Source organism: Cervus canadensis, chromosome 11 (assembly GCF_019320065.1).
Source record: "Cervus canadensis isolate Bull #8, Minnesota chromosome 11, ASM1932006v1, whole genome shotgun sequence".
NCBI lineage: Eukaryota > Metazoa > Chordata > Mammalia > Artiodactyla > Cervidae > Cervus > Cervus canadensis.
In genome coordinates, this window is record NC_057396.1 from 70,712,891 (window position 1) to 70,727,589 (window position 14,699).

General features: G+C 52.5%; 1 protein-coding gene across 1 annotated transcript; it reads left to right on the forward strand.

Moving 5' to 3' along the window:
* Positions 1-211: 211 nt before the first annotated feature.
* On the forward strand, positions 212-14,614 carry F2 (coagulation factor II, thrombin). Its single transcript, XM_043481858.1, has 14 exons — positions 212-375; positions 719-882; positions 1,480-1,504; positions 1,738-1,788; positions 3,202-3,307; positions 3,447-3,583; positions 4,836-5,150; positions 5,482-5,610; positions 5,695-5,821; positions 6,816-6,983; positions 7,503-7,676; positions 7,917-8,098; positions 14,146-14,216; positions 14,352-14,614. Exons 1-14 carry the CDS (start codon positions 297-299, stop codon positions 14,487-14,489), a joined length of 1,866 nt encoding a protein of 621 aa, XP_043337793.1. The 5' UTR covers positions 212-296; the 3' UTR covers positions 14,490-14,614.
* The last annotated feature ends 85 nt before the right edge of the window (positions 14,615-14,699 follow it).

The following is a 14,699-nucleotide window of genomic DNA, read 5'->3' on the forward strand; positions in this document are numbered from 1 at the left end:
TTAGGATGGGGAGGAGCCTGCAGGAAAGCCCTGTGACCCCACGGACCCCGGAGAGCGAGGGGCTGGACGGTGGCAGCTACTCTGGGCTCCACTCCGTGGCTTCCTCCCAGGCCCCCCGTGCCCGGTTCCCGGAGGACCTGGCTGTCCTCCCGGATGGCGGGGGTGGGCTATGCATCTGCTTGTCCCCACGGCCCTGACCCGCTGACCTCCGCCTCCCGGCTGATTTCTTCACATTGGTTCAACATTAACCCGGAGGGGTCAGGACCAGCCCGCAGAGTGCTGGGAGCGGACACACCATGGTGCACGTCCGAGGCCGGCGGCTGCCTGGCTGCCTGGCCCTGGCTGCCCTGCTCAGCCTCGTGCACGGCCAGCATGGTAAGAGGGGCGCTGGAAGCTGCAACAGGCCGGAGGACGGGGGTGCGGGCCCGCGGGCTGGGGTCTCCCCTGAGAGAAACAGGGCCGGCCCCCAGGTCCCCGCTGTGTCCAGCTCAGGGAAGGAGCCGGGCGCTCCGGGCCAGACGGACACTGACTGCGGCTCTCAGGCAATATGGACGGCAGGCTGACCCGTGAAAGGAGGGGGCTAATGGGCTGCCTTTAGCCGCCTTCCGGGTCCTGCCGCCGTCCCGGAGGCCCGTCCTCTGTTTCGGAAGCCAGCAGGCCGGCCGGGCTTGCTTCCTGCCCCCACGGTGCCTGCCGTCCCACCCTCCTCCCCCTGCAGTGTTTCTGGGCCATCGGCAAGCATCCTCGCTGCTCCAGAGGGCCCGCCGCGCCAACAGGGGCTTCCTGGAGGAGTTGAGGAAGGGCGACCTGGAGCGTGAGTGCCTGGAGGAGCCCTGCAGCCGCGAGGAGGCCTTCGAGGCCCTGGAGTCTCTCAGCGCCACGGTGAGGCCCCAGTGAGGCAGGGCCCGGCTCCCCCCAAGGGGTCCCCGCCGCAGGAGCACAACGGAGGGGGCCGAACACGGCAGCTCTTTGTTGATCACATCATGTGGGCCCCGCTTCACTGGGCCGCTGGGATGGACAGCTCAGTCTCTGGGGGAGGGCCCAGCGCCTTGGCTCTGTCAAGGCCCCAGGGTCCGGCGAGGCTCCAGGGCTTCGAGGGAAGGGGGCTCCTCAGTCTTTAGACGTCTGTCTACCTTGGGATCTCTGCAGCTGCTGGCGCTGGCCACATGTCTCAGCTTTAGCTCTGCTGCGACATCTGTGCCCTCCTTGGGCGCTGGGGCCTCAGAGTCCCAGGAGCCCCGTGCAGCCTTCCCTTCCCCGGGGCTCCGCCTGGGCCCCTCCTCGCCAGTCTACCCCACCCACAGAAATCCCTTCCAGTCTTGGCTGACCCGGCAGGGCAGAGGGGTAGAGGCAGCTCGCCTCACGTCCCCAGGGTGTGAGCAGAGTATGGGAAAGGGGGACGTGTAGGGAGAAGACTAAGTTGACTATAAAAAGCAAAAGGGATCCTGCCACAACCTCATACTCAGCCTTGTTTTTCAGGATGTGTTCTGGGCCAAGTACACAGGTGAACATTCGGAAGACTTTGCTCTGGGAGGGGAGTCCTGGGGACCCCAGCTGGAGAGTGCTCCACCCCAGAGAATCTTCTGGTCCATCCAATCGCCCGCCCCTCCACCCCTGCCTCGTTCGTTTGTTCGTTCCTTCCATCCGTCTGCCCATTCCTCTGGTTCTGAATGCTGTCCCACCCTTACTTGTCCCGTACCTACCTCAATCTCAGTGGTGTCTCTGCGTCTTTTCTAGCTTGTGAGTCGGCGAGAAATCCTCGAGAAAAGCTCAATGAATGTCTGGAAGGTGAGGAACTGACATGGGGGCGGGGAGACCCCCGTGCAGGACATGAGGGGTCAGCCTGAGACAAGCGCAGAGTAGCGGTGGGGGGTGGTGGCCTCTGGCAGCTGACATGGCCTTTCTGTTCCTGAGGTCAAGGATGCATCTTTGCCCCTGGATGTGTGCCTGGCAATCATCCGTAGGATGATTCATTGTGGAGGAGGAAATGAATGAACGTGTCATGAATTAATGTTAAGACCTCATTCTCAGCCAACCCCCGGCCCATGCCAGTCTTCCCTGTGCCCCCAGGGCAGAGCTTCGATAAGGTCACATTCATTCCCCAACACCGTCCCCATTGTCCCCAGAATAAAGCACAGGCTTCTTAGCCTGGTGAATTTGGTGGGTTCTGACCTTAACCTTCCCTTCTAGCCTTCTCTCCTATCGCACCAACCCTGAAGCCAGAGCCCCTGCTGCCTGAAAGCATTTCTCTAAACAAGCCAAGATATGTCCAATCCTGGCCCCTGTTAACACGATTATCTTCCCCCCCCCCCGCCCCCCGAGAGCCCTCACTGCTGAACCACCCCACCCTGCCCCGTCCTTCAAGAACCAGTGCAAATAACACCACCTTGCCGAGCCTTCCGGGCACATCATCCCTCCTCCACTGCATTCCGAATACACCTTTAGTATGACAGTAGGCCCCTCAACGTGGCTTTAATCGCGGGCCATGCTTTCATGGGTTAAGTAATTTATTCGGTAGACCTCTCACTAAACCTCTGCAATGTGTCAAGCTCTATGGTCAAGTGCTGGGAATTTTAAGAGAATGAGGGAGCTCATAGTTTCATAGGAAAGCAAAAATACAAAACATCAAATTAATGGATGGAAAAGTTCTGTTCCAGGTGCCCAGAGAATTCCAGGAGAGGGAGCGTTTCCTTAGCTGGCAGAATCAAGGACCACTCCCCAGGAGTAGTTTTACTTGTATGTGTGGGATGCACCGATGAATAAATAGGAAAGCATTCCAAGGCCAAGGCCCGAGCATGTGCAAAGGCCCTTAGGCTTGAGGACTAAGATAACAGGCAGACCAGGGCCGGATCCTAAGGACCTCGTTCACGTCTTCGTTCTGCTGTGGGGAGCCACTGGACACGTGCTCCGTGGGGGCAGGGGCCTACCGTGACTGACGGCCGTATTCATTGCTGTGTCCTTAGTACTGGGCACAGCGCCCGTCACATGGGTGTCACACAGGGGGCGCTCCGTGAACGTTTGGCGCCTGCTGCTCAATGGACTGTAGCCCTGCTGGGCACAAAGGAAGTGCTGAGTACAGGCAGGCTGAGGGTCGCGGAGCAGAAGTAGGCTGGAGGGGATGGGCCAACAGGCCTTCACGAGGAGAGAAGGGCGGGTGGCCGAGTCCTCGGCGTCAGGCACCCGGGCTGGGGGTCTCCGCAGGAAACTGCGCCGAAGGCGTGGGGATGAACTACCGCGGGAACGTGAGCGTCACCCGCTCAGGCATCGAGTGTCAGCTGTGGAGGAGTCGCTACCCACATAAGCCGGAGTGAGTGACGGGCGGGCCTGTCTGCTGAGACGCTGGGGGCGAGGAGACGCTGGGCGAGGAGACGCTGGGCGCGAGGGGACGCTGGGCGTGGGTGGGGGGGCGGTTGGGGGAGGCTTCCTGCTGAGCCACTCTGTTCCAGAATCAACTCTACCACCCACCCGGGGGCCGACCTGCGGGAGAATTTTTGCCGCAACCCGGATGGCAGCCTTCCTGGGCCCTGGTGCTATACCACATCCCCTACTCTGCGGAAGGAAGAGTGCAGCATCCCCGTGTGCGGTGAGCGGGGGCGGCCACGGCCCATGGGTCTGCGCAGGCTGGCAGCGCAGGGCGGGGATCGAGATGCCAGTGCCCTCTGACCGGGGTTAGTTACTGACACTTCCCGGTTAGTGACGTCAGGAGGCCAGAGCGAGTCCACTTCCAAGCCTCCTCCTCTCCCTCCACAGCTTTTGCTTCCTTACAATCCAGGACGTGGCTCATTCTAAATATGCTTTCCTTCCTGCTCAGGGCCTTCTCTCCAGGAAGCCCTTCCTAACCATCTCAGTCCACATACCCTGTTTATGAGCACCAACAGCAAGCCTCGTACAGTCCAGCCTTGCCCTGCATGAGTCTCATGATTAATTCTCATCATGTGACAGCTAGCTATAGTCACAATAGTCCCGCAAAGTCCACAAAATGACCAACAAACCACAAAAGCTCGGGGGCAGACACCAGTAAGCATTTATTTTTTATGTGTCTGGGGGTAGGCTGGGGTGGCTCTGCTCCTTGCAGCCGCACTTGATCATGTGTCTGTGGGGTCCAGATGTAGGCTGGGCTCGGTCGCTTCAAACAATGGGTCCCGCTGAGCTCGGCTCCATGGGTGAGTGGATCCAGGTCTGCTCTTTCACAGGTGAGGGAGGCAGAAAGGCTGCAGCTTCTTCCATGGGATGGCAGAAATACCAAACAGTAAACAGAAGCACACGGAACTGGCAGAGTCAGTTCTGCCCACATGCCTTTGGCCAGACCAAGTCAAGTGATCAAGGCCAAGGTCGAGAGGTGGAGGCTACACTTTGTTTTTAAAATAACAGGACAAAAAAATAAATAAAATAACATGACAGAGGGTGTGGAGATTCAGGCAGGGGTAATGAATTTGTGCCAGTAACTCAATCTACCAAACACTGGTTGCTCTCTTTTGCCATCCTCGGTGGATCCAGCTATCTGTCCTACTGGGCCTTTGTGAAAACACAGAATCCCTTAGACTCCCGGCAGGCACTAGCAATGGAGTACAGATACCATAGGAGGTGAAACCTGGGTACTATCCCTGGCTAGTCACGCCCCAGACACTTGCGCCAGATCTTTTGTTTAAATCTCAACAACCCTGCAAAAAAAAAACCTCATTAGTGATCCCTTTCACAGGCAAGCGGACTGCGGCTCAGAGAGGTTAAGTGACTTGACATCATATAGGTCAAAGGTCACGGGGCAGAGCTTCCCATCCTGTCTGGCTCCACTGTGGTCCGACGCTCTCTGCCCTCCGTGTCTCCTCGCCCACCAGGCCAGGACCGAGTCACAGCGGAACTGATCCCGCGGTCGGGAGGCTCCACCCCTAGGCAGTCGCCCGGACCGGAAACGTGCATCCCCGACCGCGGCCGGCAGTACCGGGGGCGCCTGGCGGTGACCACACACGGGTCCCGCTGCCTTGCCTGGAGCAGCGAGCAGGCCAAGGCCCTGAGCAAGGACCAGGACTTCAACCCGGCCGTGCCCCTGGTGGAGAACTTCTGCCGCAACCCAGACGGGGATGAGGAGGGCGCCTGGTGCTACGTGGCCGGCCAGCCTGGCGGCTTTGAGTACTGTGACCTGAACTACTGCGGTGAGAGGGCAGGGCCGGGGGCCTGAGAGAGGGCAGGGCCTGGCGGTCTGAGCAGGAACAGTGCCTTCCCTGGTCGCGGGCTCCCCAGGTGTGCAGAGGGCTTTCCTGACCAGCCCCACCTGAGCCGGGCAGGGGCGAGCCTGGCCGCTGCGCACAGCTGAGGCCAGTGAGGCCGGCCAGCTGCGGTGCGCTAGTAACCCAGGTGCGCCTGCACGCTTAACCTCCACGCCACACGGACGCCGCGGCCGCCCCGGGGTGGGGCTCGGGGAGGCCCAGGCGGCGGGTGAGGCATGGCCCGGCCCAGCCGCAGCAGGTGTCTGGGTCCCTGCAGGGGAGCCGGTGGATGCGGACCTGGGAGATGGGCTGGGTGAGGACACGGACGCAGCCATCGAAGGACGCACGTCCGAGGACCATTTCCAGCCCTTCTTCAACGAGAAGACCTTCGGCGCCGGGGAGGCCGGTAAGGCGCGGGGGTCACGGCGTGCGGGCGGGCAGGCGGGGGCGCGGCGGCCCTCTGCTTCTCACGGTCCCGCTTGCCGCTTAGACTGTGGCCTGCGACCCCTGTTCGAGAAGAAAAAGCTGCAGGACCAAACGGAGACGGAGCTTTTCGAGTCCTACATCGAGGGGCGCATCGTGGAGGGTCAGGACGCGGAGGTTGGCCTCGCGCCCTGGTGCGTGCTCCTCGCCTCCCCCGCCCCCCACCCCGCGCCCCGGAGCCTTCTCCGCGCTCACAGACTTAGGCTCCACTGGTAACCTAGCCCAGCACCAGCATCGCATCGAATCCTCACTGCCACCTATTTAGATTTGAGTTTGTTACTTCTCCAAATCAGATGGTGAAGCTGAGGCTCAGAGCGCTTAAGGGACTCCTCTAAGTGATGCTCTTAGTGAATGGGTTACATAGCGGGACTCAATTCCAGTTCTTCTGACCCCAGAGCTCTGCTAAGCTGTGCCAACTCTGGCCTGGAAGAAGCTCAATGAGGGGAAGGAGAGATGCAAAAAGCAGGTGGCTGCCCCTTGGTGTCACATGCATGCTCTGTCCCCAGGGGTAGCCAGGTCAAGCTGGGGTCTGGGCCCAGCCCTTAGCTCTGTCCTTAGTTCTTAAACTTAGGACTTTCTGCTTGTTCTTGTTGTTAATTCACTCAGTTAACTGTGTCCGACTCTGCAACCCCATGGACTGCAGCACGCCAGGCTTCCCTGTCCTTCACTGTCTCCCAGAGTTTGCTCAAACTAATGGCCATTGAGTCGGTGATGCCATCCAGCCATCTCAGCCTCTGTCGTCCCCTTCTCCTCCTGCCCTCAATCTTTCCCAGCATCAGGGTCTTTTCCAATGAGTCAGCTCTTCTCATCAGGTGGCCAAAGGACTGCAGTGTCGGCGTCAGTCCTTCCAATGAATATTCAGAATTGATCTCCTTTAGATTGACTGGTTTGATTTCCTTGCTGTCCAGGAGACTCGCAAGAGTCTTCTCCAACACCACAGTTCAAAAGCATCCATTTTTCGGTGCTCTGCCTTCTTAATGGTCCAACTCTCACATCTGCACATGACTACTGGAAAAACCATAGCTTTGACTAGATAGACCTTTCTGCTTGCAGGGCTGGTGAATGGGGCAGCCCCCGCCCCCCGACCCAACCCTGCCACCTCCTAATGCTTCCCACTTCTTCCCTCAGGCAGGTGATGATTTTTCGGAAGAGCCCCCAGGAACTGCTGTGTGGAGCCAGCCTCATCAGTGACCGCTGGGTCCTCACGGCTGCCCACTGTCTTCTGTATCCGCCTTGGGACAAGAACTTCACTAAGGATGACCTTCTGGTGCGCATCGGCAAGCACTCCCGCACCAGGTACAGAGGGGGGCCCTGGGTGTCTGGCGGGGGTCTGAGTCCTCCAGAGGGACTGTGAGGGCTCCAGTGGCCCTGAGACCCGGGGATATGTCTGTACGTCTCTCACGGTAGAAAACCCAGCAGTCTCTGCTGTAAAGTCTATTTGGCCATGTCCTGACTAAAGCTTGGACCTGGGGACAGAGAAACTAAGCCTTCGCAGAGAACAGACTCCTGGCCTGCCCTTGGCGCCCTTCCAGGCATCAGGACGTGGCCCAGGTGTGACCCCTGAGTAGAGGCTGTTTGGGTCAGGGCCCGCAGCCCGTGTCCTCCTGCTACCTGCCTGGGCTGCTTGATCCTGAAGACTTGGGGCAGCTTCAGGCCTGGAAGAAGCTGCCGGGGGTGCTGCCAGGGCAGGAGCTGGCCCTCTGGTTACCCTGACTTCCAGCCCCTGAGGGCAGGCAGTTTGCCTCCTTGAGGAACCTGCCGACTTCCCTGGGTGGCCTGCAGCTTCTCTTTCTTCTCTGCTTGGGGTCTGCACAGGTATGAGCGGAAGGTTGAAAGGATCTCCATGCTGGACAAGATCTACATCCACCCCAGGTACAACTGGAAGGAGAATCTGGACCGGGACATCGCCCTGCTGAAGCTCAAGAGGCCCATCGAATTCTCCGACTACATCCACCCCGTGTGCCTGCCCGACAAGCAGACAGCAGCCAAGTGGGGCAGCCAGGAGGGCAGCCGGGGGTGGCGGAGGGGGCGGCTCGTGGCTGATGGGGCCTGGGCTGGGTTCTGGGCCCGACTCTGACATCCTGTCGCCTTGCTGAATCTCCTTCCCGTTTCCAGGCCTCGGGCCTTCCTGCACGGGGGTCTTAGACTCGGGTCTCTAAGGGGTGATGCTGGGGCCGGGAGGCTCCTGGGGGGGTCTGTTCTCACTGGGTCCTTCTCCCTTCCCCAAAGGCTGCTCCAGGCTGGGTTCAAAGGGCGGGTGACGGGCTGGGGCAACCGGAGGGAGACGTGGACCACCAGCGTTACCGAGGTGCAGCCCAGCGTCCTACAGGTGGTCAACCTGCCTCTCGTGGAGCGGCCGGTGTGCAAGGCCTCCACCCGGATCCGCATCACCGACAACATGTTCTGTGCCGGCAAGTCCCCTGGGCGTGGCCGGGCTGGGTTGGGAGGATGAGAGGAGTTAACAGCGCAGGCCTGTGTTCAAGTCCTGGCTTCTCTTTATTTGTTTACATATTATACATTTTATTTAAACATAGTTGATATACAATGTTAGTGTCAGGTGTACAACATAGTGATTCAGTGTGTTGATAGCTTATACTCCATTTAAAGTTATTACAAAATAACAGCTGTGTTTCCCTCTGCTGTTCAGTGGATCTTGGTTATTTACTTTGTATGTGGTGGTTTGTCTGTCTTAACCCCCGAGCCCCGTCTTGCCCCTCTGCACTTCCCGTTCCCCACTGGTAACTCCTACTTTCTTCTGTCTGTGAGTCTGTTTCTCTTTTATATTCATCTGTTTTATTTTTGGCATTCCACAGATAAGTGATAACACAGTATTTGTCTTTCTCAGTCTGACTTATTTCACTAAGCATACTGCCCTCTAGGTCCATCCATGTTATTGGAAATGGCAGAATTTCATTCTTTTTTAAGGCTGAGTAATATTGTGTGTGCGTGTGTATACACACACACACACACATATATATATGCTACATCGTCTTCGTCTGTTCATTTGTTGATGGATGCTTAGGTTTTTGCCTTGAATTATTGCCCTTCCCAGATATTGTGTTTTCTTTTTTTCCCACAAATTGAAGGTTTGTGTCAAGCAAGTCTATGGGAGCCATTTTACCAACATTTGCTCACTTCACGTTTCTGTGTCACATTTTAGGAATTCTTACAATGTGTCAAAATTTTTCCATCATTGTTATATTTGTTAATGGTGATCTGTGATCAGATGTTACTGTTGTAATTGTTTTGGGGCATCATGAGCTGCACCCATATAAGACAGCAAACTGTGTTCTGACTGCCCCTCTTTCCTCGGGCCTCTATTCTCTGAGACACAAGACTATGGCAATTAGGCCAGTTAAGAACGCTACCACAGCCTCTAAATGTTCAAGTGAAAGGAAGAGCTGCACCTGTCTTATTCTAAATCAAAAGCTAGAAATGATTAAGCTTAAGGAGCAAGGCATGTTGAAAGTCAAAGCCTAGGCCTCTTGGGTCAAACAGTTAGCCAAGCTGTAACTTCAAAGGAAGACTTCTAAAGGGAAAGTGCAATTCTAGAGACTTCCCTCGCGGTTCAGTGGTTAAGAGTCCATGCTTCCACTGCAGGGGGCACAGGTTCAATCCCTGGTCGGAGGACTAAGATGCTGCAGGCCATGCAGTGTGACCCCTCACCCCCCAAAAGAAGTGCTATTATAGTGAGCCATAAATAGTAAGAAAGTAAAACAGCCTGATTGCTGATACGAAGAAAATTTCAGTGGTCTGGATAGAATTAGCCGCAACATTCCCTTAAGCCAAAACTTAGAAACTCGCAGAGATTGATTCATGAGATTTAGGGAAAGAAGCTGTTTTCATAACATCCAAGTGCAACGTGAAGCAGTAAGTTATTCAGAGGATTCAGCTAAGATAATTTATGAAAATGACTATACTAAACCACTGATTTCCAATGCAGACAAAACCACCTTATATTGGAAGAAGATGCCCTCTAGGACTTTTATAGTTAGGAGAAATCAATGCCTGGCTTCAAAGCTTTAAAGGATAGACTGGCTCTCTTGTTAGGGGCTGATACAGCTGGTGACTTAAAGTTGAAGCCAATATTCTTTTACCCTTAAGAAAATCCTAGGACCCTTAAAGAGTTAGTTGCTCAGTCATGTCCAACTTTTTGCGACCCCATGGACTGTAGCCAGCCAGGCTCCTCTGTCCATGGAATTCTCCAGGCAGGAATACTAGAATGGGTAGCAATTTCCTTCTTCAGAGGATCTTCTTGTCTCGGGGATCGAACCCAGGTCTCCTGCATTGCAGGGAGATTCTTTACCACTTGAGCCACCAGCCCTTCAGAATTATGTTAAATCTACTCTTCCTGTGTTCCCTAATTGGAACAGCAAAGCCTGATGATAGCACATCTGTTTACAATATAGATTACTGAATGTTTTAAGTCCATTGTTGAGACCTGATGCTCAGAAAAAAAAAAGATTCCTTTCAAAATATTCCTTCTCATTGACGATGCTCCTGGTTACCCAAGAGTTCTGATGAAGACATACCACAAGATTAATGTTTTCATGCCAACTAACACATTATCCAACCTGCAGCCCATGGATCAAGAAGTAGTTTTGGCTTTCAAGTCTTATGATTTTAAGAAATACATTTTATAAGGCTATAGCTGCCATAGATGGTAATTCCTCTGATGGATCTGGGCAAAGTAAATTGAAAAGCTTATGGAAAGGACTCACCATTCTAGATGCCATTAAGAACATTTGTGATTCATGGAAAGAGGTCAAAATGTCGACATGAACAGGAGTTTGGAAGTTGTTCCAACCCTCATGGATGACTTTGAGGGGTTCACAACATCAGTGTAGGAAGTATTAATAGGTTGATGTAAACGTAGTTGCATTGTGTTTTTTGTGGTTTTGGATCATGAGTTAACTCATAGCTAGGCTCAAACACATCTTTATTAATCGAAATTGGAACCATTACTATCAACATGTTTTTGTCACTGAGAAATAAGTTTGCTTATTCCTGTAGCATACAAATCCATGCTTCGGGATTCAGTGAACTCTTAGCATCTTCTGCCTCCTGCTGGTTGTGGAAGTGTTATTCCCTGCAAAAAGTTGTTGAGATGCTTGACGACATGGTAGTTGGTTGGCGAGAGGTCAGGTGAATATGATGGATGAGGCAAAACTTGAGCCCAATCCGTTCAACTTTTGAAGCGTTGGCTGTACAGTGTGTGGTTGAGTGTTGTCACGAAGAAGAGTTGGGCCCTGTCTGTTGAGCGATGCCAGCTGCAGGTGTTGCAGTTTTGGTGCATCTCATCGATGTGCTGAGCATACTTCTCAGATGTAATGGTTTCTCTGGGATTCAGAAAGCTGTAGAGATCAGACGGGCAGGAGATCAACAAACAGTGACCATGACCTTTTTTGGTGCAAGTTGGCTTTGGGAAGTGCTTTGGAGCCTCTTCTTGGTTCAGTGACTGAGCTGGTTGTCGCTGGTTGTCATATAAAATCCACTCATCGAGCACATCACAATCCAATCGGGAAATGGTTAATTGTTTTTGTATGGAATAAGAGAAGACGATGTTTTTGATTTGTGGTCAGCTCATGAGACACCCACTTATCAAGCTTTTTCACCTTTCCAATTTGCTTCAAATGCCAAACAACTGTTGAATGGTCAGTGCTGAGTTCTTCAGCATCTTCCCGTGTAGCTGTAAGACGACCAGCTTTGATGATCCTCTCAGTTATTCTTTGTTAACTTGCAATGGCTGGCCACTACGGTCCTCATCTTCAAGACTCTCGTCTCCTCTGCAAAACTTCTTGAACCACCACTGCACTGTACGTCCGTTGGCAGTTCCTGATCCGAATGTGGTGTTGATATTGTGAGTTGTTTCAAACAGTTTCATGTGATCAGGAAGGTTTGCATTTCTGTTCTGGTCATTATCTTTGGTCTTAGCCTTTTTGAAAGGCCTTTAGTTCCTTCTAGTCTTTTATTTGTTGTGTGGATGGGGAAACAATGGAAACGGTGACAGACTTTATTTTGTTGGGCTCCAAAATCACTGCAGATGGTGACTGCAGCCATGAAACTAAAAGACACTTGCTCCTTGGATGAAAAGCTATGACCAACCTAGACAGCATATTAAAAAGCAGAGACATTACTTTGCTGACAAAGGTCCGTCTAGTCAAGGCTATGGTTTTTCCAGTGGTCATGTATGGATGTGAGAGTTGGACCATGAAGAAAGCTGAGCGACGAAGAACTGATGCTTTTGAACTGTGGTGTTGGAGAAGACTCTTGAGAGTCCCTTGGACTGCAAAGAGATCCAACCAGTCCATCCTAAAGGAAATGAGTCCTGAATATTCATTGGAAGGACTGATGCTGAAGCTGAAACTCCAATACTTTGGGCACCTGATGTGAAGAACTGACTCACTGGAAAAGACCCTGATGCTGGGAAAGATTGAAGGTGGGAGGAGAAGGGGATGACAGAGGATGAGATGGTTGGATGGCATCATCGACTCAATGGACATGAGTTTGAGCAAGCTCTGGGAGTTGGTGATGGACAGGGAGGCCTGGCGTGTTGCAGCCCATGGGGTTGCAAAGAGTCGGACACGACTGAGCGACTGAACTGAAATTGACACTGAATTGTTGTGTAGTCAATAGGAGGGAGTTACAAGCAGTGAGTGTACTTTCTTTTTTCCTCTCATACTTTTATTGTATTTTTCCTACTTGTTGGAAGTTAATCAGCCCTTTTGCTGAGGCATCCATCTCCTGGTTGGATGAAGCTTGTACACGAGTAGATTTTTCAAGAGGGTTATGAGTAAAGAATTTCCTGAGTTCTAACCTGTAACTAACTGGTTTTCTGTAGCCTTGATACCTCAAGTTCAGCAGCATTGGATATAAAATCCATGGTTTAAGTTTTCCTCCCTTGAATTTGTTGTTACTTACTTTTTATGTTGTTTTCAAAGTCTGATGCCAAGTGTAATTCTTTTGCTCTTGTCAAGGGAGTTGGTTTTTTTGCTTGGAGGCCTTGAAGGTTTTTTCTTCATCTTTGAAGTCTCAGTTTTTTAGGATAGGTCTCAGAGTTGAGTGGTTTTTTTTTTTTTTCCCCCAGAGTGTTTTAAATCAGCTTTGCCAGGTTCCCAGTGGGTCTTTCAATATGCACATCTGATCTTTTATTTCTATGAAGTTTTCTTGGACTGTATCATACATATTAATTCTGTTCCATTGCTTCCTTTCTTCCCTTAGTCTGAGTTCCATTTCAACCACTTTCAGCTTTTAACTACTTATCATTGTTTTGTCCATTTAATTTTTGAATTTCTGATTCATTGTTTTTCAGATACCAAAATTTTGCTTGAGGATATCTTTTCTTGTTTTTGGCCGGCTTGCAGGCCCTCAGTTCCCTGACCAGGGATTGAACCAGGGTCACGGTAGTGAAAGCCTGGAATCCTAACCACTAGGCTGTTAGGGAATTCCCCGCCTGATATTTACTTCAGTCACAGTTTTCTTCCGATTCATGGTTATGTTTGGGGAATTTCTGTTAGCTGAGCTATTTTTGTTCATATATGTTGTTGTCCTGTTGTATCTTTGTACAGGACAATACAATAGTTTTCATCTATTCATTTTGCAGATTTGGGGTTATTTACAAGATTCCTAACTCATATGCATCTATTTCTTTGATCTAGTAGATATTTTTCCCTCATCTCCACATAAGTTTTGATATTAAATGTACAGTTAGATACATTAGTAAATGTACATTAATTAATGTATCTAACTAACAGCTCAGATGGTAAAGAACCTGCAAATCTGCCTGCAAAGCAGGAGACCTGGGTTCAATCCCTGGGTTGGGGAGATCCCCTGGAGAAGGGAATGGCAACCCACTCCAGTATTCTTGCCTGGAGAATCCCATGGACAGAGGAGTCTGGTGGGCATCAGTCCGTGCGTTCGCAAAGAGTTGGACACAACGGAGTGACCAACACTTTCACCTTTAGATACATTAAAGCGGTTTGAAGTCTGGGTGTTCTCTGGGTTACACTTAGGTTGAAGGTGTAGTTCTTGTGTAGCTTTTGTTGTTCTTTGAGTTCCTCTGCGTTGTTTGTGGAGGATACTTGGGGATGTCTGGATAAAGGCAACTGCCATTATTCTCAGCTACCTATCAGTCTGACGTGTTTTGTAAGTCACTCGGCCTGTTGGGTGGAGCCTGGATTGTAGGTAGCGAAAGGAGAGGGAGAGAAAGCAGCGGTTCAGGGGAGAGTGGTATGTGATGGGCCCGGGTGCAGAAGTGGTGAGGAGTGGCGGGACTGGGGCTGTACATTGAAGACAGAGCTGACAAAATCTGCCTGGGTTTGGCTGTGTGGGGTGAGGCCATGCGCAGAGTCGGGAGGGCTGGAAGCAGCCGGTGGGCACTCACCCGCAGGATCTCTGGAGGGGAGAGTGGCTGGAGCGTGAGCTGGCCCCTCCCTGAGCACTGCGGTTCTCTCTCAAGGTTACAAGCCTGGTGAAGGCAAACGAGGGGATGCCTGTGAGGGCGACAGTGGGGGACCCTTCGTCATGAAGGTAAGCGCCTCAGAAGGCCCGGAGCTGGTGGGTAGATCCTTCTAGGCGGACGGGGAGGGACCTGAGTTTTCAGGAACAATCGCTTGACCCTACCTTGGACTTGACTCTATTGGAAACCCCATGTTTCTTCCTCAGAGCCCCTATAACAACCGCTGGTATCAAATGGGCATCGTCTCATGGGGTGAAGGCTGTGACAGGGATGGAAAATACGGCTTCTACACACACGTCTTCCGCCTGAAGAAGTGGATACAGAAGGTCATTGATCGGTTCTGAAGTTAGGGAGCCACCCACATTCCAGGCTCCTCACTGCAAAATCACAGAGGCCAATCCAGTGAAAGAATTATTTTTGTGTTTGTTCCTAAAACTATCTTTCTCAATAAAAGTGACTCTATCAAGGAGCCTCGGGACTCCCAGTGCTGTTCATGGGGCAGCTCAGGAAGAGCCAGTCCCACCACTGGACAAGCGGCACACGAAAGATCCGCC